Source organism: Corella eumyota, chromosome 2 (assembly GCF_963082875.1).
Source record: "Corella eumyota chromosome 2, kaCorEumy4.1, whole genome shotgun sequence".
NCBI lineage: Eukaryota > Metazoa > Chordata > Ascidiacea > Phlebobranchia > Corellidae > Corella > Corella eumyota.
The window spans coordinates 6,971,114-6,992,327 of NC_137491.1; the positions used below are offsets into that span (position 1 = coordinate 6,971,114).

The 21,214-nt window shown below is 29.1% G+C and overlaps 7 protein-coding genes across 8 annotated transcripts; all 7 read left to right on the plus strand.

The window, feature by feature from the left end:
- The first annotated feature begins 732 nt into the window (after positions 1 to 732).
- LOC145742183 (small ribosomal subunit protein uS12m-like) lies at positions 733 to 3,384 on the plus strand. Its single transcript, XM_082559964.1, has 5 exons — positions 733 to 816; positions 1,858 to 2,143; positions 2,382 to 2,516; positions 2,655 to 2,771; positions 3,087 to 3,384. Exons 2-5 carry the CDS (start codon positions 1,910 to 1,912, stop codon positions 3,198 to 3,200), a joined length of 600 nt encoding a protein of 199 aa, XP_082416090.1. The 5' UTR covers positions 733 to 816; positions 1,858 to 1,909; the 3' UTR covers positions 3,201 to 3,384.
- Positions 3,385 to 3,584: 200 nt separating this feature from the next.
- Positions 3,585 to 9,193, plus strand: LOC145741869 (uncharacterized). The gene is made up of 5 exons (XM_082559539.1): positions 3,585 to 3,748; positions 3,864 to 4,010; positions 4,266 to 4,427; positions 4,644 to 4,783; positions 4,975 to 9,193. Exons 1-5 carry the CDS (start codon positions 3,697 to 3,699, stop codon positions 7,744 to 7,746), a joined length of 3,273 nt encoding a protein of 1,090 aa, XP_082415665.1. The 5' UTR covers positions 3,585 to 3,696; the 3' UTR covers positions 7,747 to 9,193.
- An 873-nt stretch (positions 9,194 to 10,066) lies between these two features.
- On the plus strand, positions 10,067 to 11,485 carry LOC145743278 (uncharacterized). Its single transcript, XM_082561201.1, has 6 exons — positions 10,067 to 10,170; positions 10,319 to 10,446; positions 10,531 to 10,723; positions 10,822 to 10,943; positions 11,064 to 11,141; positions 11,264 to 11,485. The coding sequence occupies exons 1-6, from the start codon at positions 10,119 to 10,121 to the stop codon at positions 11,345 to 11,347; spliced, it is 657 nt and encodes a 218-aa protein (XP_082417327.1). The 5' UTR covers positions 10,067 to 10,118; the 3' UTR covers positions 11,348 to 11,485.
- Positions 11,486 to 11,939: 454 nt separating this feature from the next.
- On the plus strand, positions 11,940 to 12,653 carry LOC145741745 (zinc finger HIT domain-containing protein 1-like). Its single transcript, XM_082559391.1, has one exon. The coding sequence runs from the start codon at positions 12,129 to 12,131 to the stop codon at positions 12,651 to 12,653; it is 525 nt and encodes a 174-aa protein (XP_082415517.1). The 5' UTR covers positions 11,940 to 12,128.
- A 1-nt stretch (position 12,654) lies between these two features.
- Positions 12,655 to 14,145, plus strand: LOC145741744 (uncharacterized). The gene has a single exon (XM_082559390.1). The coding sequence runs from the start codon at positions 12,655 to 12,657 to the stop codon at positions 14,014 to 14,016; it is 1,362 nt and encodes a 453-aa protein (XP_082415516.1). The 3' UTR covers positions 14,017 to 14,145.
- Position 14,146: 1 nt separating this feature from the next.
- On the plus strand, positions 14,147 to 16,500 carry LOC145741743 (putative methyltransferase-like protein 25). Of its 2 annotated transcripts, XM_082559389.1 has the most exons (4): positions 14,147 to 14,739; positions 14,893 to 15,147; positions 15,395 to 15,527; positions 15,991 to 16,500. In XM_082559389.1, exons 1-4 carry the CDS (start codon positions 14,220 to 14,222, stop codon positions 16,397 to 16,399), a joined length of 1,317 nt encoding a protein of 438 aa, XP_082415515.1. In that variant the 5' UTR covers positions 14,147 to 14,219; the 3' UTR covers positions 16,400 to 16,500. The 2 variants fall into 2 exon arrangements, with proteins under 2 accessions (XP_082415515.1, XP_082415514.1); XM_082559388.1 differs by having other exon boundaries at positions 14,147 to 15,147.
- Positions 16,501 to 16,699: 199 nt separating this feature from the next.
- On the plus strand, positions 16,700 to 20,888 carry LOC145741742 (sodium-dependent multivitamin transporter-like). The gene is made up of 13 exons (XM_082559387.1): positions 16,700 to 16,908; positions 17,084 to 17,285; positions 17,402 to 17,519; positions 17,664 to 17,770; positions 17,940 to 18,055; positions 18,225 to 18,365; positions 18,563 to 18,775; positions 18,916 to 18,996; positions 19,127 to 19,254; positions 19,420 to 19,592; positions 19,710 to 19,787; positions 19,903 to 20,038; positions 20,176 to 20,888. The coding sequence occupies exons 1-13, from the start codon at positions 16,757 to 16,759 to the stop codon at positions 20,316 to 20,318; spliced, it is 1,788 nt and encodes a 595-aa protein (XP_082415513.1). The 5' UTR covers positions 16,700 to 16,756; the 3' UTR covers positions 20,319 to 20,888.
- Positions 20,889 to 21,214: the final 326 nt, after the last annotated feature.

Below are 21,214 nucleotides of genomic sequence, written 5' to 3' on the forward strand. Positions count from 1 at the left end.
GTTGGCACTTTTTAGGGACTAGAATGACGTTATATCAAACTTGGGACTGTGTGTATCTTTGTTTATATTCATTTATGCTCAACTTACAAACTAAACATAGTGTAAGCATTGGGGACGCGGAATTTGAGGGAATGGAAAATGAAGGAACGGAAATTGAAGGAACGGAAAATGAAGGAACCGGAAAATGAAGGAACGGAAAATGAAGGAACCGGAAAATGAAGGAACGGAAAATGAAGGAACCGGAAAATGAAGGAACGGAAATTGAAGGAAAGTGAAAAAAGGAGAGGCGGAATTTAAAAAAAATAAAACGCGGAAATTCCGTTGACTATTTATTTGTATTTAAGTCGATATTATTTTAGAAATAAACGGGCATTTTATAGAAGAGGGTTAGGGTATGCTGGGGTAATAAAAATTAACTCATTATCGCTTATCAGTTCTCAAATAAATGACAGTAAACCTAAATAAACAGTCAACGGTATTTCCGCGTTTTATTTTTTTAGGATTCCGCTACTCCTTTTTTCACTTTCCTTTAATTTCCGTTCCTTCATTTTCCGGTTCCTTCATTTTCCGTTCCTTCATTTTCCGGTTCCTTCATTTTCCGTTCCTTCATTTTCCGTTCCTTCAGTTTCCATTCCCTCATTTTCAGTCGACCCTAAGCATTTTGGTTAATACTTTGACCCAATGATATATAATAAACACATTACACTAACCACCACTGTTGACGCAATTCCAAACATACCCACGATATTCAAAAGATAGGTCAAAGTATTAACCAAGCTTTTTATTATACTGTCTGACTGTCCCACTAGCAGACTGGTAAGTTAAGAAGTTTTGGTAAGTTAAAATTGTTTTCGTTGAAATACTGACAACAAGTTTTTGACTAGTCAAGGGTCAGGGGTTAGTGTTTAGAGTGCTTTATTTTATTTATTTTTTTTTATTTTGGTTTTTCGCGCGTTGATAAAAGTAAATAATAAATACGATATACAATTAATATTACAACAATGCGACGGGAAAAAATGACAAAATCAATTTAATGATTTAAAACATGCCAAAAGTATTAATGTTTACATGAAGATTTTAATTATTTTATGGCATGGTCACCAAACCCAGTATAAATTATATTATTAATAAATGCGATAAATAAAATACATTTTACAGAATATACACCAAAAAAATAAAACTATAACAAAGGAGTGACGAAATAACAAAATAAAATTGTACAAAAAAAAAAGAAAGTTACGACACATTTGATTTATAAAAGTAGAGCAATCACTGTCGATGGTAGTTACAGTGTAAAAAATAACTTAAAGAAAATAATAATTACATTTAATATAACCCAGTATGGCTCTAGTAGGAAAGCACGAACTGGTCACGATAAATTGCATGTGAAAAAGGGACTAACCGAAATAAACCTACCTAAAGAAAGAACGTCCCAGAATGGCCTTTCACAACGTATATCACATACGCACAAAAATATTAAACAACCCACACACTAGTGGGGGTTCACGTATATAGAGTAAGTGAATATAAATGTTTAAAACTAGTTAATAGTAGAAAAGAAAGAGGAAACTTGATAAATTAAAATATATTACATTGATAGTTTAAAGAGAGATTGCATAATTAAGTTAAGTTTGTGACGCAAAGTGTTAAAGTAGCTGAATGAATAAGTAGCTTTGTATGGTCCAAATTATTTGTTCAGGGTGGTTGGAGGATTTAATTTTAACTAAGCAGCTAAGCTGCTAAGGGTGCTACAGCTTGACATGTAGAAGTAACCTCGTGTAGTTAAGCCAAGGTGTTTTTAATTAATACACAACGCCACCACATAACTAAACATTGTATATATAACTAAATTTTTAGATGCTGGTAATATAACTTGTCCATAAAAACAGTGGTCTGGTGGTGTTAGAAAATGTCTTTGTTTTCTTCAATATTAGCCAAAACTGGAACAATCCTACGTAATAGTACTGTACAACAATGTTTAAACATACAAACTTTTCAATCCACAAAAATTTGCAATTTGTCATCATTAACTTGCAATCATCGAACTCAATTTGTTTTAAATAAAAATCAACATCAAAATGCAACAGTATCCAAAATATCTATATTGTCAACAGTTTTATCATCAAATTTGCACACAACAGCAGTAAGTTCAGATTCCTTTTAATACTTACTACAATTTCTTAAAATAAATACAAAAATAATTAAATGTTGCAGGGTAGAAAAATATATTACCAATATAAAAAAAATATAAATATACAGTTTGTGTTAGACCAAAATAAAAAAAATGTGTTAACTTATATATAATACAAAAATGAATTAAATAAAAAAATACCTGATAGAGCTCTATTTTTGTTCATTGATTGTTTATGCTTTTTTTCCAGTTACTTTCTAATGATTACAAACTTTTTCAAGCATTTGATAAAAGAATAACTAAAAATGGAGGAACTTTTAAAAAATTAAAGAAAAGGCCATCCAAAATGTTTGGAAGACCACAAATAAAAGGAGTGGTTTTAAGGGTAATTATTATTTATTGCACTTTAAAATTAATTTAAAAAAAAAATATAATCAAATTAAATTTTTTGGCAAAATATTTCTTGAAAGTTTTCTTGAAAAAAAACTTTATAATAAAACTAAATCAAATAAAACATGTTTAGATTTTGGTAAGAAAACCTCGAAAACCAAACAGTGCAAATCGTAAATGTTGTAGTGTTAGATTAAGCAATGGAAAAATTATAACAGCTCACATACCTGGAGAGGGACATACATTACAGGTACGATAAGTACAAAAAACCTGTTAAACAAGTTATTTAATGATATCAACATTCTATAATGATATTTTTGTGCTATACAAATTAGAGTAATCAAGGCAAATAAATAGCCTTACTTTTTTTTAAGTATTTATTATTTATTTATTTTGTTTTTTCGCACATTGATAAAAGTAAATAATAAATACGATAGACCTATACAATTAATATTAAAACAATGCGACGGAAAAAAATGACAAAATTAATATATGCGATTTAAATAAATGTTATCATTATTATTTTTAGATATTTATATATATTTTAAGAAAATTATTTTTTTAGGAACACAATGTTGTGCTGATTGAAGGTGGAAAAACCCAAGATTTATTTGCTGTTCATCATAAAGTTGTACGTGGAAAGTTTGACTGTGCTCATGTTGTTAAATCTGAAATGTGATAGAAATACTACTTTGCATTTTGGGGATTGTGTTTTATAGATTTAGTAACTATTCTAGGAAAAGACAGTTTGGAAAAATTTTTGTAAATTTTATCTTAAATGTAAATTGTCTTACTAAATTCGTACCATTTTGTGGTAAATATAAAACTTCAATAATTTCGATCAAATAAAATAAAATATTGTACATTGGCAATTATATTTTTTAAGCATAAGCAAAAAAAGTTCGCATGTGAAACTTGATTATTCACCTGTGAAACTACAGTATATTTCCCAATGGAAACTTTTACAGAGAAAGATATGAAAGGGAATTACCCTATAAGCAAATAAAAAGCTTTTTATTGTCTGACAAACACTGTTCTTTCTTCAAGTTTTAACCACTTCAGTTTAATATAAATACTAGTGCGGTTTTATTTCAACTTTATTATTATTATAGGTTTACATACTGTAATAAAGTTTGCAAAGTTTAAATTAAGCTCTACAACTGTATGCCAAGAGAATGGAAAACAAGAAAAGCAGTGACATTTCTCCAAAAGCTTTTTTCAAAACAAGTAAGTGTAGTATATTTTCGTTTTTAAAATCACAAAACAATTACTTTTGTGTATGTTGTTTTATGAATAAAATGTTAATGAAACAGTTTTAAAAGTTTCTCATTACACTTTGTAGATAAAGATTTGGATGATAAACTGCATTATGGTCTTGGAATATCATTTGTCGCTTTAAGTCATGCAGAAAAATATAGTAATGGCAATACTAATGAGTTCATTGATCGTGTTTATGATTGGCTTAAAGACCGGCCAGAAAATGCCATGGGTTCGTTAATTTAATTGTTTGATTAATTAAATATTGTTGATTTAATATGTTTAATAATTGTCAGAAGGCTTTTAATATGTTTTATAATAAAATTTGTTGTAATTATTATAAGGAAATATGTATTTACAACAATTAATTTGTTATTTAAAGAATTAATTTAACAAAATAAAGTAACTAAAGTAAAAGTTTTTAAATCTTTACCCACATATAATTTTGCAAATCGACATAATAGTGTAACAAATTTGTTGTTTATAGATGAATGTAAGTATCCGCCTAAAAATTGGGTATCCAATTTGATTTCATATTTTACTTTCACTGAAAAAGAAAAGAGCATAATAATGATTGCTGAACAAAATGGAAAATTTACCTATCCTCTTTGGAAAGATCTAGTATTACAAATGATTAAAAGGCTAAAGGGTAAACATATATTCGATTGAACAATGCTTTTTAATATTTTTTTGTTTAATCTAAGAATATTTTAGATTAAAAATCTGCATAATCTTTCTAAAGTTAAGCCTAATTTTCTTTCATATTTTATCCTTGGTAAAATAATAGTGTCTCTAAAATATTTCAGAAAACGTAAAAAAATTGTAAGAATTTTTTATTTATTAAATTAGTTTTTACTGTTTTAAGATCATGAAATTCCAGCTTCTTTTCAAGATAATCTAATCATCAATAAACCACCTGCATTTTCATCCATAGATGACACCAATAAACTTTCTAAATTAAAAAAGAGCATTTTTATGAATCCTAAAATGCCTTTAGATATGATGGTAAGTTTTATTGTATATTAAAATGAAATGAAATCTTTATCAGTTTTATGTGCTTTCTAAAATATTTTAATGCCTAATTTTGTTTGATGTTAAACAATAAATTTTTTATTTCTAACATTATTGAATTTTAATTTTTGAGTTGCATTCAAATATTGCAAAATTTACATTATTGTTTGTTATTTCTTTAATAGGACACCAGGTGTTTAGATGAAGCGAAACGACTATCCCAAAACTCAAATTTATTTCAAATGTATGGTGCAAGAGGCATGGGAAAGAGGTATATCTTAACCGCACTTTTGAACGAACTTGAGCAGCAAGTGGACCACATTTTTGTTTTTAATCTAAACACAACACATCAGTTATTGCATGACCAAGTAAAGCGGGTTATTTTAAAATTAGCCAAACACGACTGGATTTCCACACAAGAACGAAATAATCTAGCGAATAAAGAAACATTGAACGCACTGCTATTAATGGTAAAAATATTGAGCACACAAGGCATTAAAGCCATCTTGGTTTTCTCAATTTCCGAATTTGACCTCAGTTCTAACTTTACCCCCTTGCTTCAATCTTTTGTTCACGAAATTCTTAAACAATGTGAAGAATTCTCTGTCAAAACAATATTGGTTACTTCTTCCCGGGATGCTATCCTTGATCAAGCTACTGCAAATCTTTATTCTGATTGTTTTCCGCTAGTTGAAATCGACGGTTTTACACCCCTAGAAGCAAATAAATATCTTAGTCTAAACCTAGGCCCCAAAAATCTTGCACAAATTGTTTTATTGGAGCGATATTTAGAAGAAAGTGATGGCTCTAAAACGGTAATTGTCAACCCTTTTTCTAACGAAGGTGCTAAGCGAATCTGCCTCTATTTTGATTACAATCCATGCTGTCTTAAGGCTGCAAAAGAGTATTGCATAACGCGTAAAATTTTGTATTCTGATTACGCCAATTCTATGGATCAAAGCCCTTGTGCACAACGTTTTATACATGCTGTAAGTGCTCAAATTTTAAAAGAATCGAGTGTGGGAAACGTGGAAGCTTACATGTCAATCAACGGTATGCAAAACGAACATTTAAGCGTATACAAATGTTCAGTTCAACAAGTGTTACACGTGATTATGTTTCTGGCAAATGAAGAAATTCCTGTTTTAATAATCGAGCACATTTGCCAAAAGTTACGCATTTTAAATTCAAATGAAAATTATACCGAAGCCGATCATGCTTGGCTTAACGTTAACGAAGCTTCTGACATTATATTCCAGCTAATTAAAAACTACTCTTGTGGCGTTGACTCTCCCATTTTACACCCTTCTGGAGTAATTAATAAAATTCCCCAACGAGTTTTTGATGCTGAATTGCGGGCCACAAAGAAAAACACAGATCAGCAAAAACAAAGCCTTGTAATCGCTATACAGGTTATTTTAGGTATGATTAATAAAGATAACAGAGAATCAACGGCTGATAGAAGGCTTGGAATTCTTATTAATCACATCGAAAAATTAACAAGAAACGCAAAAATGTATTTGGAACTAAAACTTGATCTAAGAGCGCTATGTAGTGAGGATTTTTTCATTTTTATGGGCATCTGCAGGCTTTTAGAGGTTTTAGGTCAAGGTATTATACAAGATAGGCTAAACCATCGTGTAAATCAAGCATTACAATTACTTATGCGTTCAGCTACGATGCTTATGGATGTTATGTCAGCATATAAAAACTCAAACGGTCTTTTGTGCCTAAAATTACTCTTTAAAACCCCAACTGACTGTACAGAACTTATTGGTTTTCCAGATCTAGATATCATTGAAAACAAAGATAAGGAGGCACGTAAAAGAGCTAAAAAAATCGCCGAACTTTGTCTTGAGACGAGCAAAAATCTTCGCCCTAAAATTATTGATGAATACCTTCGTTCAACCTTAATTTTAAGCGCAAAAAATTTTGAAGAATTTGAAAGAAAGGTAATGAAGACAAAAAACCTTTCCTTGCGTGAAGCAAAGTTGGAATTGGAAGACGTAGCTAAAACGGTGAAGTTAAAACTTGGTTTAACTAAACAACATATCGACCAGCTAAGGTCAATGGGAAATCTGTTGCAAGCTGGTGAATATGTTAAAATAATATTTGCTGAGAGACTGAGCGGGATTTTTCACACATATGGGCGTGCTTCTCACTATAATCACAGCAATATGGATGCCCAAGAGATCCGAAAATGTGAGTATTATTGCATTTTAAGTCGACAGATTGCTGAACAAATACGCCTACTAAGTAAGATCGGTTTAATTAACGAATATCTTCCAAAAGCTGCAGCTGTAGCTAAGTCTATTCAAAATATCAAAAATGAGGCTGATCAAGATCGAATAAAGAGACTTGATAAAGCGTATAAAGAATGTTGCGACTTGCTTGTGGTTCCAGGAACTTTTTACGAAGACGGGAAGTTCCGAGAAGTAGAAGGCTCCGTCTACACAGAACTACACGCCTATAGGTGCATGGTGAAGGCTAACACGAAAATAGTAAAGTTAAGAGAATGGAATGCCTGGAGCAACGACAACCAACTGCGCTCTTTAAATGAATGTGATAAGTTATTACAATTGACCCTTAACTCTAAATCTTTAGACATGGCACCACATTGTCTTATTCAGTCTGCTAGATTTTACGCAGCCGCTGGAGATTTTGTTAAAGCTTTTGAGGTTTATGAAAAAGGTTTTCATCAAACAGATGAAAGTGGAACGTATGGCATAAGTCAGCTAACTGACAAAAGACCCAATTCGTATGCTTGGGCCGTTTATAACTACTGCTACTCGTTAAAAATCTACATGGAACGTGCTGATTTGGCTAAACACAATTTAGACATTTTAAAATTAAAGGCGAATAAGCGTTTGGAGGCAACATTACTTAACCCAAAAGTGGATAAAAGTTGGAAAGAATCTAACGGAAAATTACAGAAATTTAAAACCATTTTTGTGTAGTGTTTAGTACGGTGCGTATATTATTTTTATATTAGTTTTAATAATGACATAACTGAAATTTTTTTAAGTATATTTTGTTCGACAAGCTAACTAAAAAACTGAAACACATAAGTGAAACATGGATTTTTAAATTGTAGCGTTTCTAAATTCAATAATAAATATTGGTGCTTAAACACAACATTTATACAGGCCTATATATTTTTTTTTGTTTTTTTCGCGCACTGATAAAAGTAAATAATAAATACGATATACATTTGATATTACAACAATGCGACGGGAAAATATGACAAATCAATTAAATGATTTAAAGCATACCATAAGTATTAATGTTTACATAAAGATTTTAAGTATGTTATGGCGAACCTTATATCTTGTATTGTGAAGTTGTGTTTGCAATAATGAACAAACATGTAAATAACTGATTATTGTTTTATTACCAAGAACTTAACATCAACTTTGTCCAAAACCCGAAAATTTATTTAAAACTGTGTTAAAACTAAAAAATTAATTTAAACTTAGTCTAAAACTTAAATTCAATTTTGTCAAACACTTCAAAAATTAATTTATCTTACTTTAACACTTTAAAAATTAATTTAAATGTAGCCGAACACTCTAAGGAAAAAAAAACTTTGCCAAAACCCTCAAAAATAAAAACTTTTGTCTAACACCCCTAATAATAGTTGAAATAGGGTAATATTATGTTTAAAACAATGCTAAGATTAAACAAGCTATGAAACAATATTTTGTCAAAATACCATTTAAATTTTAAACAAACTACAAATAAAATAAAAGTTATGCCCAAAAGCCATGCAAATTTGTTCAAATTAAAAAAACCCAAGCTTAATATTTTTAAAATAAAAAAAGAAAGGGTATTTGAAAAAAATTAACCGAACTAGTTATGACATCAATATAAAAAAAATTATGACAATTTTTTAATCTGTGTAGAAATAGATTAAGGGTCATTTACACATAATACGGTTTAAAAGGCTAGTTACAATAATTTAATATATAAATAAGCAAAATAAATCGAGTAAATAATTCGGGTTTGTTTGTTTTTAGTAAACACATTTTAAATTTTTAAATGAAAATAATTGTTTACTGGGTTATCCTCGATAATACTTATTTATGTGATTTTGTAATAAAAGCGTAAAATTAAAAGTGTAACCGGTAAAAAAGGTTGAATATTCTTAAATTATATATTTTTAATGACTAGATACATTTAAAATGCTGTACAAATGATTTATAGCATTCTAAAGTTTTCTCGCTTTCGAAATCAAACGAGCTGGGGCTTGGACTCGATTAGGGTTAGCAAACCAGGGTTAGGGTTTTAAACAAAATTAAATCAAATACACAAAAAATTTGAAACTATAAAAAAAATTTCCAAGATTTTTTTTTCCAAGAAAATTTCCAAGATTTTTTTTAATTTAAATTTTAAACAAATTTTAAATAGCGTATTGTGGTAAGATTTTTAAATAATAAACTGTATACACACAAGAATTAATTAATCGTATTTGCGAATATTTTTAACTTATCCGTAAATGCGATTTAACATTGCAAAACATAAAAAATGTATTCTTATGATTTACACACTGTATTTGTATAACCTGATATGTATATTTGCAGTTACTGTTTTTTTAATATGTACAACTGATAAATTTGACGTACTTCCACACCAAGGTTCCAAAATAAATAAAGATCGATTTTAAATTTTACTACAAACTAAAAAAAGTTTATAGCATACTAGATATCATACATAGCATTTATTTAAACATTTTTTAAAATGTAAAATGTCGTCAGAAATTGGATATGTAAAACGTTTAATAATATAACTAATACCATTTAAATTATTGGTCTTTTTAAATAAATTCTTGTATTAATATATATTAATTACTTTAAATCTTCGTCATTTTGTGTTATGTGGTTAGGTCAATTGTTGCTTTTGTTTATTTCGAACGGCAACGTTTTAAGGAAACGACAACAATTAAAAGTCGTGTTTACATTTACCGTAGACTATTTTATCATTCAAGTAGCAATTATTAGGTAATTAGTCGAGTAATTTTACTTAAATTAAAAAACAAATAAGAAAAACGCTCCCTTTAGCTTGTAACATTCCTGTGATTACCAAATTTGTGATGAACTACGTAATAACCGTATGTACTTAGAACACGAAAATTTAAATTTTAAAATTTACCCACGCAATGTTAACAAACACGTAGGCCAATTAAATCAACCCACTTAGGGTTGTTAATAAAATTAAGCGTCGTCACTAAAATTTTAACGCTATATAAGGCGCAAAGTTTATGGAAAAGTATTATCTGAAGAAAATCTAAGTTAGCTATCAGCCAACAGGAAAAAACTTACAAAATAAAAAGATGAAGTCTGTTTTTGCATTTGTTCTTTTATTTGGGATTGCACATAGTCAAGGTAATATAAATATATTTATTGTCACATATTAGCAATATAAAAGCTGTTTGTTATATAGCCCTATGTATTTAGCATTTTCAGAATGGAATAAAAATGGAATACTTTCATCATTTGTTTGTAAAAATCATTTATTTTGTTTTATGTTTAGTTACTTATATGATGAGCTGGCCGGAAAATGATAATACCCCCGGGGGAGCCTACGTCACAGCTAGATTTGACGAACTTGGAAATGGGACTTGTACCATAAACTTTGGACGAGCTGTATATTGGTTTCACGTATGTTATTTTATTATTACAATATTCATTCTAGTATACTGTATGCATAAACTAATAGTTAAATCTATAAATGTTTCTTGTCAGTCTCTCCTAGCTGATATTGTACCAAACGGAGCAGGCGACCCAGCATCAGGTATATACAAGGTCTGCACACCAAATCAGGCTTGGCAAAACTCTGGAAATTTTAGCTTTGTTGTTAACTTTAACAAAGACGCAGCAAATCAGGTCGATGTAAATGACATCACATGGAGTTGCGACCCAAATGAATTGTACCCATGTAAGTATTTTAAATAGAGAATTGAGCCTTCTTATTTTAAAGATTAATTCATACATTTTTCATAACTTTAGCCTTTTAAAAACATATTAACGCTTTAGACGCTGTTGGCTCTTTTCCCCAAAACATGGATCATTCCAGCGCCAGCTCGAAAATTTACATTGGAAGTCAAGACTTGGAGTACATGACTCTAACCTTCCCTTACCCAGTTTTGAATTTTACAGTAAGTTCTAGTACAAGTTGTTCGTAGAAAAAAACACTGGCTTACATTTAAAAAATTATTTTGGGCTTATAGTTTATATCTTTAATTCCTTAAACGTTTTTATTCCTTTATAATTATCAGTGCCACAACGCCGAATCGATGGGAAGTGCAGACAATATGATGTTTATGCTTACAAACATCACTGATACCGCAATGGAGGTACATAAAACTTTGTGTATTAGGTGTATTAGTAAATATCATAAACTCTTACTATATAATACCTATAATTTATCATGTAAAATAATAGGTTTTTAAAAATACCTTTTCAATGTTTATTTTAGGTGGATTTCAACTTTAGGTACGAAACCATGTGGTTTGCAGCAGCAGAGATGGGAATTTCTGCTGAGAAAAAAACTGCTGTTTAATTAGGCTTAGGAATATATTTCGGTGTTATTTCTCTACTTGAACTTAAAAAAATTTATAACTTTCGAGTCTTTTCATTTTTAAACATTTTTCACATTTTAATTGCTGTTTAAGTTTGGAATTCTATCAACAAAGCATAATCGCCCAAATTGAATAAAATTGATTTTATTTTTGGCTATTTAAACAATAAATAAATTAAACTAAGGTTATGTTTTGTTGTCTATACGTAGAAGAATAGTAAGAATTAGTTTTAAAAATTGTTAATTTAAGGATAATTATACAACAACGTTGTGTGATTATTTTGTATAGACTGTAGATGAAATTTATTTTTTTAAAAGATTTCGTGTGATAATAAAAACGTTTTAAACAAAAAACATGTGCAGTTATAATCGCTACAGCGAAAAACTGAGCCGATAAAATCAGTTGGTTTATTAATTAAATTTACTTAATTAGCTTACATTTATTTTAACTTATTTGTGAAAATTCTATGATATATCTAGACAGAAATAACCATTAAAAAATTAAAAAAAAATCATTTTGTTTTCGCAAAACAAAAAACAGCCTGACAAAGGGCAGATAGTGGATAGTCAGATAGTTCGTGGTTAAAGCCAAAAGTTATTACATATGTTAAGGCTGTAAGGGTCCAAGGGATCGAACTTTATTTATAAGAACACTTTCAGACTTTGGATAACTAAAAATATATTGTTGTAAGTTTTAACGTTTTAAATAATTTTGAACGCATTTGTGTTTTTAAATTTAAGCCAACAAATGTATTAATAATAAATGGCACCAGGTTTTGAAAGCAGCACATCAGGTCGCAGAGAATCTTCTCGCTTACAAGATGTTAACAGTCGACGTGTGTTAGATGTAGCAACTCGACAGCGGCGTTTAAACAAACAATTAGAAGCTTTAGAAAAAGATAATTTTCAAGAAGACCCAATTGCCAGTTTGCCAGAACTTTCTAAAAAGAAACGTCCAAAGTTTGGTATTCCATCTGATCAAGAAGAAGGAAACGAAGACGGTCAAACTCAGAAAAAGAAAAAGCGAACAAGAAGTGATCATTTCAAGCAGCGCTTTCGAAAAACTTTTACTGCTGTGCTCGAGGAAGAAAAGCAAAAAATTGGAGAGAGTGAAAAGTGTAGTTACTTTACTGCTTCTGTTCCACCTTCTAAATTCCCAGCAAGGCATTTCTGCGCTGTGTGTGGGTTTACATCAAACTACACTTGTGTGTCGTGTGGTGCACGATACTGTTGTGTAAAGTGTCTGGGCACACATCAAGATACTAGGTGCCTGAAGTGGACTGTTTAAAATGGCAACGAAATTGAGCAAAAAAACTAGTGGTAGCATTACAGACAATACAGTTAAGGATCAGGAGATTTTAAGACTTAAAGATGAACTTAAAAATATGCAGCAACTGTTTCAACAATTAACAGAAGAGAAAAAAGAGGAATCTTATGATGTAAGACGAACATATATGCTTAAGGCACAAATATTGCAATTAGAGCGCCAGTGTTTGTTGCTTTCAGAAGCACTTTCTTCTCGTTCATTGACTATAAAGGAAATTGAAAATGAACTAATAAGTCACACAGAAAAGTTTCAAGAATTGCTTGCCACAAATGGTCCCAATGTTGTTATCTCAAAATCCGAAGTAGTATCTTTCATTCAAAATATGCAGCGTTTTAAAGGTATTTTGCATAAACAGGATACATTAAGTCACCCAGAAAATTTAACTATTCCTCAGCTATCTGGTTTAAAATATGCTAAACCTGGTATTCCGGTAACTTGTTTAGATGTATGTGATGGTAACTTAAAGCATATTAACTTAAAACATGTGGGCTCTCTTGAAAATAAACTAATTTCTTTGTACAAGGATTTGGAAAATTTACAGGGTCAACTTTCTACTTTAACTTGTAAAACTAATAACAACATGCCGGAGCGATATCTTTTTAGCGATTCTTTTAAAAACTTTCAAACAACTGCTGATTCATGTTCAGAAAATCTTCAAAATTGTTGCCAGGACTTGTTATCAGTTTCTCTATTGCATCCTACTGCACCTTGGAGTGTTATAACCAAACACGAAGAATTTGATTTGTTTAACCAGAATAAAATCCTATCAAAGTTACCTCCAGTTATAAGATCTAAACCAGAAATTAAATCCATTTTATATAGTCTTTGTAAAGCTCACAACTATACAACGCAAATGCACAAATTAAAAATACAAATTTTGAATAAAAATCTTGATCAAAATTCGAAAATAAATAAAACTCAGGCACATTATATGAACTGTTTGATTGCAGGCATAACTCAAGCTTATAATGAATGCGAAGAAAATATTTTAAAGTCAATTTCTGAGCCAATTGGTGAGATTGTAGACTCTTGGGAAAACCTAAAGAAAAAAGACAACGAAAAAACTTTGAAAGAATTTTTGACGATTTTTAAACAAAAAGAAAACATTCTGCAAAACTTTGCTGACCCTAAGTCATCTTCACAACAATCCCAAACTGAAGACAATCCTTTTTTGCAATTTGCTTTGGATTTGGAGAATTCTATTAAAACAATTCAACTGAATTGCTTAAAAAAATGTCAGAAGTTGAACGCTGAAACTGATGAGTTAAATGTAAACATGACCAAAGCTGAAAATGAAGTACAGCATTTTCTGTCCAACGATTGACCAATAGTTTTAAAGTTTTTTTTAATGTTTTTGGACTTCGTAGTACGTAGTGTTTTCATCAAATCTTATAAAATAGCGTAATTGTTTATATAACTTATTTTGATGTTATGTAATCGATGGACTCCTTAATGATTTAAATTGTTGTATTTTTTTTTGTTGAATAATTTTTGTAGGTTTTTATTTTATATTGTAATATTAGGAACATGGATATAAATGCTGTGCATGATGCAATTGGAAAAACCTTGTTTTTTATAGAGAAATACAGTGATATCGGGAGTTCGCACATGGTTAAATACTTCACAAAGGATTACTGGAATTTATTTATTGGCAACTCAGCACAAAACCATTTGCTCCAAATGAGTAAAGATGAAATTGATTTAATGGCATCTGGAAAACTAAAATCGAGCGAGAATAACGCAAGTCATGAAATAAATGGGAAAATTAAAGATCTAAATTCTTATTTTTTAATGGCACAAGACTGCAGATTGTCATCTTTGAATGTTATGTTAAGTCTAAAAGATACAATGGAATATTTAAAAACTGAAAATAAAGAAATTTTTGATAATAAAGATTTATGTGAAAATCCTTCCGTAGCCACTTCTAAGATTTCGTCAAAAGAATTTATGTGTTTGAAAAAATCACATGAAGTCGAATCAATGGCTCCTGTGGTTAACGCTCTTTGCATAAAATGTAAAACGAACCGAGTATTAGACATTGGGTCAGGTAAAGGGTATTTTAGCTCATACTTATCACTTAAACATAAATTGCATGTTACTGGTATCGATTGTGTAGAAAGTCATTCCATGGGTGCTATGCTTCGTGCAAGTAAGTATTTAAAATACTGGGAAAAGCATTTAAGAAATAAATATGGTACAGATGATGACTTTGTCATGAACTTCAGCAGCCTAACAGCACACATTGATTCTAACAATGAAATAAAAGACATTGTTTCAAATGGAAATACTAAGACAGAAATAACCAATCGAACTGTTATTACTGGATTGCATACATGTGGTAATTTATGTTCTGATATTGTTTCAACGTTTGTGAATCAGAAAGATGCAACAGGATTGTGTGTCATTGGATGCTGTTATCATCTTTTATCAGAGAAAAATAACGAAGAAGAACAAGGTGATTTATAATCTTAGTGTTGGTAAATTTAAATAGGCTATTTAACATAATAAAATAATTATCTTAGAATTGAGTTTATGTTTTAAGTAAAAAAACTGGCCATATTGCAGCAAAAAAACTTTAAAACACTCTTTATTTTTGTTGACTTCTTAAAACTGTTATCATAAACTATTCCTCTTTCAATTTAATATTTAAAAGTAAGTGTTATGCTCTTAGCTTCAAGTTAACTTCAGTTTTTGTTTTACAGTCGGCTTTCCAATCTCAAAATATTTAAAGGACAAACAAATCAGAATGGGACGAAACAAATTGATGTTAGCTTTGAAAGTTCCTGAAAAAATGGTTTCCAATCAAATGGATGTTGACCGCCAAAAAGCAGAAAAGTAAGAAATTAAAAAAACACCATTGACATATATGTTAGGGTTCAGAAATATATAAATTTTATTGTATAAATATAAATATATGGGTATATATATAATATATTAAAAAGTACAGAATTTCTAAAAAAATAATCTCCTAAAATTATTTCTTTTTTTTATGATGTAATCTTATTGAAATTATGTTTACATTCACATTTACTGTGGTAAACTATGTAATATTGACTTATTACTTTTGAGTACTACAGCATCCATTTCTCTTACTTTTTTTACTCGAAGTGTTAACATAATGGGGTAGAAAAAATATTTATGTTGTATTGTATTATATTTAAGTAGGACATGAAGTGACTTGGCATTTAGTTAAATATAAAATTAGCAGTAAAGGATAAGAAAAAACTAGGCCCAATTTATTAATCATCATATTTGTGATAATAAAATTAAACAGATTCCTATTTATTATTTTATTTAGATCACTTTTTTACCGAGCAGTGCTGACAGTTATTTTAAAAGAATGTTTTAACATTGATGATGGAGACAAGGATAGAAGAGTTGGAAAAATTTTTAGCAAATCAAAGGACTTTGTTCATTACGTCCGCAGAAGTTTTCAAAAACTTGAAATCAATGGAGACAATTTACCTGATGAGAAAATTCTAGAATTTTTAGCTAGATATGAACCAAAATATAATGAACTGGTTGCTTTTTGTCGAATTCGAGAAGTGTATGCACCAGCTGTAGAAGCGCTTATTGTTTTAGATAAATTATGTTATTTGTTAGAAAATAAAAAACAATCTTCTATCGAACAATGTTTTATCACTGAAATTTTTGATGCACTTAAGTCACCCAGAAGATATGCCATCATTGCTTTTAAAAATACTTGATATTAATTTTTTTAAATGTTTATATATATATATAGTTAGGTTAAAATAATTTACAATTTATTTTTATTAAAAATGAACATAGAGTCAATTTTTTTATAATCGTAGCCAAGTGTAACTAAAAATTTTTACTTAATTTTGTTTTATACCTTTAAACAATTTGATTGGATATTAGTTTCACAATACAATTTAAAAACTGGCTTGTTATTTTCCTAATTTAATGCTATATCCTGTTCCTGTACACAGTAATTTGATATTATATATCCTATTCTATGGTTACTAATATGTTTTTAAAAAGAGTGGTGTTAGCACAAGGTTTTAAAATTAGAATTTTTTAGATTTAGGTTATTTAGGTTTGTTATGACCCCTTCGGTCCTAGAAAAGCATTACTTTAATGTAAGTGATTATGTTGTGTTTTGCTTATGTCTTGTCTGTTCTCTAGCAATTGGAGTATATTATGCACTGACCGGAGGAAAACAAAAAACAACAGATGAGTTTCTTATGGCTGACAGGTTTGTATGGATTGAATGTGTCTTAGTTGGATAGTTATATTGGTATTGTAAAATTAATATGGGGTGTTAAATTGGCAGCAAATAACATGTTACTGAATATATTTTTTTTTAAATTTTACTCTTAATCTAATCTTTTTTTTATTAAATTAGGTATTAAGGTCTATTTTATTTTTAGAAAGATGGGTTTCGTACCTGCCTCTTTTTCTCTTTTGGTAACTGTTATGTCTGCAATAACCATTCTTGGAGTCCCTGCTGAAGTTTATAGACATGGAACTGCATATGGGATGCTTGCTTTTTCCTATTTTCTTTTTATTCCAATTGTAGCTCATGTATTCATACCAGTATTGTATGAACTGAAAATTACATCAGTATATGAGGTATAAAATCTAGAAGATTTAGAAAAAGTTTTTTTAGGTTATATATTTTTTATGGTTATAAGATTAACAATTAAATTTCAACTATCTAATTGATTTCATGATCTTTTTATTTTTAGTACCTGGAGCAAAGATTTAACAAAACAGTTCGGTTGTGTGGCACAGTAACTTACTTAATGATGATGATTGTTTACATGGGAGTTGTGTTGTACACTCCAGCGCTTGCACTTAATTCAGGTTGGTTTATTGTTTTGTTGACAAATAATACGCAATACAAGTTATTGACTATTACGTTTTGTGCCATTTAATATTGCACAGTTTTTAAGATTTAAATAAGCTTAAGCATTAAATAATAAAACTTTATTGTTTTGTTAAATTAAGTAACAAACATGAACATCTGGTTGATAGTTGTTGGTTTATGTGTAATTTGCGCAATTTATACTTCAATTGGTGGATTGAAAGCTGTAATTTGGACAGATGTTTTCCAGGTAAAAATATTTGAGGCTTCACAAGGATTTTATGTAATTCTAGGTGCTGAAATTATTGATGTTTACTGGTTTAAGACAAGTCTTTTCTCAAAACATTTAAAAGTTTAAGCTTTTAAGCGATTGACTTATTAATATTTATTAATACGTTTACATATCATTTTTATTAAAGGCTATTGTGATCCTAGTCTCTCAGATTGTAATCATAATTCTTGGAACGAACAAAGCTGGTGGTATAAATGAAGTGTGGAAACATGTTGCCAATTCTGGCTTGTTATCTGATATTAAGTAAGTAAAAAAAAATTTAAATTTTGTATGGCTCGCTCATTTTCGTCCATTAAGATATAATACAAGTTACTATTTTATCTATAATTTACTTATATGTTAAAAATGTCAACAAGCATAAAAGTTAAGCATTTATTTTATAAATATCTGTTTTTAATGTTTAATATTTTAGACTGGAACCCTCTCCCCTTGTTGCTCATACATTCTGGACCTTAACTTTTGGTGGAATGTTTTTATGCTTGGGTATATTTGGAATTAACCAAGCTGCTGTACAAAGATTTCTGTGCTGCAAGTCCAAAAGACAAGCTCAAATGTAGAAGAGCTGCATTAATTAAATAAATTTCTAATAAAAGCCATCGTTCATGGTTGGCTAAATAAAACCTGAAAACAAATTTAATTTTTATTTAATTAAATTAATAATCAGAATACTTTAATGTTACTAATTTATGTCAAAGCATAAAACAATTTAAAAATTAATAAAAACATGCCTTGAAACTATATTTTTAACAGATCCATTTATTTGAACTTTCCACTTCTACAAGTTGTAATGGCACTTTGCATTGCAACGGGTTTGCTTATGTATGTTCAATATCGCTGTAATAACCCATTGTTTTATGGAGCAAAACCGGACCAACTTTTACTTTATTATGTGATGAATATTTTAGGCACATACCAAGGCCTACCTGGATTATTTGTTGCTTGTATTTTTTGTGCTTCCTTAAGGTAATTCAATGACTAAATTTAAAAAAAAATTAATAAACTGAAAGGATTTTTTATTTCAATTAAAAAAAATTGTATAAATAAGTGTATAATTTTTGTATTTAAATTATGAAATAGTTAGTTGTTTTTTATGTATTTTACAGTACTATCTCATCATGTTTTAATTCTTTAACTGCAGTGACAATGCAAGATATTATCAGGCCTCATTTTAGTCTTAATGAAAGGTAATTTAGATAAAGTTCTTAAATTGTGGGGGTTAAAATTTTCTTACATAAAGGAATTATACACAATGTAATAAATTATGCTTTAGTCTTTTAGCAGTTTAAACTTGAACATTGTTTATTTTTATCACAGGATGGCAACCACTTGTTCAAAATTACTTGTTATTTTCTTTGCAATTTTATGTTTGGGTATGTCCTTGTTAGCTTCACAAATGGATGGAATTTTAAAAGCAGCTCTTAGCATACTTGGAATACTAGGAGGTTAGTGATTGTTTTATTTCATGAAAAAAAAAATTTTTAAGGCTTTTAAAATAACTTATTTATATTGGGCCTATTAAAATTTACATTTAGGTTTTATGATATGTTATATTAAAAAATAAATCTAAAAAGTAAATTAGTAACTAAACTTGTTTATTTACTTCACAGGTCCGATTCTTGGATTATTTATCATTGGAATATTATGTCGAGACATAAACTCTATTGGAGCAGTTGTGGGATTTCTATCTTCAGTTGTGATAGTGTTTTGGATTGGTTTTGGAGGGATCTTTTACAGAATTCATCATTTTAAATACATACAACCTCCACTTTACCTTGCTCAGGTTCTTATATTAAAAAAAATTCGAACCATGTAAACTAAAATGAACCGCTAGAAAGGTGACACAAAATTAGAGATGTTGCTTTTTTATTACTTTAACTATCTAATTTTTTTCTTACAGAATTGTTTAAATACCAGCGCTTTTTCTAACATCTCTTCCAGTGTAAATGCCACCATTTTAACAACAATCCAACCGTTGGTAAGATTTAATATTTCATTTGTTAGATTAAATTTTTTATAGTTAGTGTAAAACAAAAACTTTTAAACTTTTGATATAAAATTTTTGTATTTAACTCTGATTTTTCTGTATTTAGACTAATATGACCAGTACACCATCTGTTGAACTTTATACTGGTATAAGTGCAGTTTATAAACTTTCTTATATGTGGTTTAGTGGCCTATCTGTCTTTATATCAATTATTGTTGGTTATGCAACTTCCTTTGCAACAGGTAAGACATTATTCATGACAAATTGGTATAGATATTTATCGGCGTAGAATCAAGACAGTAAATTATTTTGTGTTGTTGAGTTTTTAAGGATTTTAAAAGATTTTATATGTATGTGTTTAAAGTTACATTTGTTAAAGGTTGGAATCCAAATGTAAATGAAAAAACACTTCACCCCTTAATGAGAACAGGAAGAATTTTCGGTCCCAAATTAAAAAAGAATTTAAAAAGAAATATTGAAGAAAGTTATAAATTAAAAAATATAGAAAATGCTGAATTTTAACAACTTTTTTTTCTTTACCTTTATGTTGGTTAATAACTTGTTCTTTCAGGTTCCAGATTTTGTTAATTTATTAAATTTGTCAAATGCAAATTGTAAACTGTGGAATGTGTGCTATTTATTTTTTGTTTGCTACCTATGACCACCATAACTAAAAACATTTATTTACTCAAGTAGTCTGATTGTAAAATTTGCAACTGTTAGTATTTATGTTAATCATGATTAAATAGTTATTTGTATTGCCTAACAAAATTTACTACCTATTTATTTATCAAAATTTACTACCTTTTTTTTATTTTGCACTTCCGACTAAATTTTCCTGACAATTTTATTTTTACTAACTCAAAATTTTCTGTATTCCATTAAATTAAAACTGTACTATATTGTTTTGATATCTACACTTTTGTACTACCAATAAAAATCTTATTACGCCAGGTACACAATGTTAAACAAATGTTTGCCATTTCAAATTAGGCTTAACTGTAAATATAAAAAATATGTGGATGCACAATATACAAAACTTAAAACATTTTCTGTTGGCCAACCATGCCTTAGTTTTTTGATATATGTGTAACTTGTCTAGGCAGATCACTTTTTTGTGAATAAAAGATTAAAATTGATTCTTCGACTATTTTGTATTTGATATATCAATACAATAAGTATGTATTAGTGAGGTGTACCTACCAGACCCTAAAAGAAAAGAGTAAGAATCAGCAAAAGTTTTACATAAAGAAAATTGGTTAAAATATAAATGTCTATGTTTAAATTAAAGTTGTAGTAAGTGACAAAATAAACAAAAAATGTAATTTATAAATTTTCACAGCATTTTTATTTGAGGAAAAATATTTTTTTTTTGTTACGCATGACTAATGCTTGAATATGACAAGCAAAAAGGGGAA

Bases quoted from the DNA above. Each gene is read 5' to 3' on its own strand.
- LOC145742183 (XM_082559964.1), top strand. From the start codon at position 1,910: ATGTCTTTGTTTTCTTCAATATTAGCCAAAACTGGAACAATCCTACGT. The intron at 2,144-2,381 runs GTAAGTTCAGAT...CTTTTTTTCCAG, and splicing joins CAAATTTGCACACAACAGCA to TTACTTTCTAATGATTACAA. The intron at 2,772-3,086 runs GTACGATAAGTA...TTATTTTTTTAG, and splicing joins GAGAGGGACATACATTACAG to GAACACAATGTTGTGCTGAT.
- LOC145741869 (XM_082559539.1), top strand. From the start codon at position 3,697: ATGGAAAACAAGAAAAGCAGTGACATTTCTCCAAAAGCTTTTTTCAAA. The intron at 4,011-4,265 runs GTTCGTTAATTT...TGTTGTTTATAG, and splicing joins CCGGCCAGAAAATGCCATGG to ATGAATGTAAGTATCCGCCT. The intron at 4,428-4,643 runs GTAAACATATAT...TACTGTTTTAAG, and splicing joins AATGATTAAAAGGCTAAAGG to ATCATGAAATTCCAGCTTCT.
- LOC145743278 (XM_082561201.1), top strand. From the start codon at position 10,119: ATGAAGTCTGTTTTTGCATTTGTTCTTTTATTTGGGATTGCACATAGT. The intron at 10,447-10,530 runs GTATGTTATTTT...GTTTCTTGTCAG, and splicing joins GAGCTGTATATTGGTTTCAC to TCTCTCCTAGCTGATATTGT. The intron at 10,944-11,063 runs GTAAGTTCTAGT...TATAATTATCAG, and splicing joins ACCCAGTTTTGAATTTTACA to TGCCACAACGCCGAATCGAT.
- LOC145741745 (XM_082559391.1), top strand. From the start codon at position 12,129: ATGGCACCAGGTTTTGAAAGCAGCACATCAGGTCGCAGAGAATCTTCT.
- LOC145741744 (XM_082559390.1), top strand. From the start codon at position 12,655: ATGGCAACGAAATTGAGCAAAAAAACTAGTGGTAGCATTACAGACAAT.
- LOC145741743 (XM_082559388.1), top strand. From the start codon at position 14,220: ATGGATATAAATGCTGTGCATGATGCAATTGGAAAAACCTTGTTTTTT. The intron at 15,148-15,394 runs GTGATTTATAAT...TTTGTTTTACAG, and splicing joins AAATAACGAAGAAGAACAAG to TCGGCTTTCCAATCTCAAAA. The intron at 15,528-15,990 runs GTAAGAAATTAA...TATTTTATTTAG, and splicing joins GACCGCCAAAAAGCAGAAAA to ATCACTTTTTTACCGAGCAG.
- LOC145741742 (XM_082559387.1), top strand. From the start codon at position 16,757: ATGACCCCTTCGGTCCTAGAAAAGCATTACTTTAATGTAAGTGATTAT. The intron at 17,771-17,939 runs GTAAAAATATTT...TTTTTATTAAAG, and splicing joins TTTGGACAGATGTTTTCCAG to GCTATTGTGATCCTAGTCTC. The intron at 18,997-19,126 runs GTAATTTAGATA...TTTTTATCACAG, and splicing joins CATTTTAGTCTTAATGAAAG to GATGGCAACCACTTGTTCAA.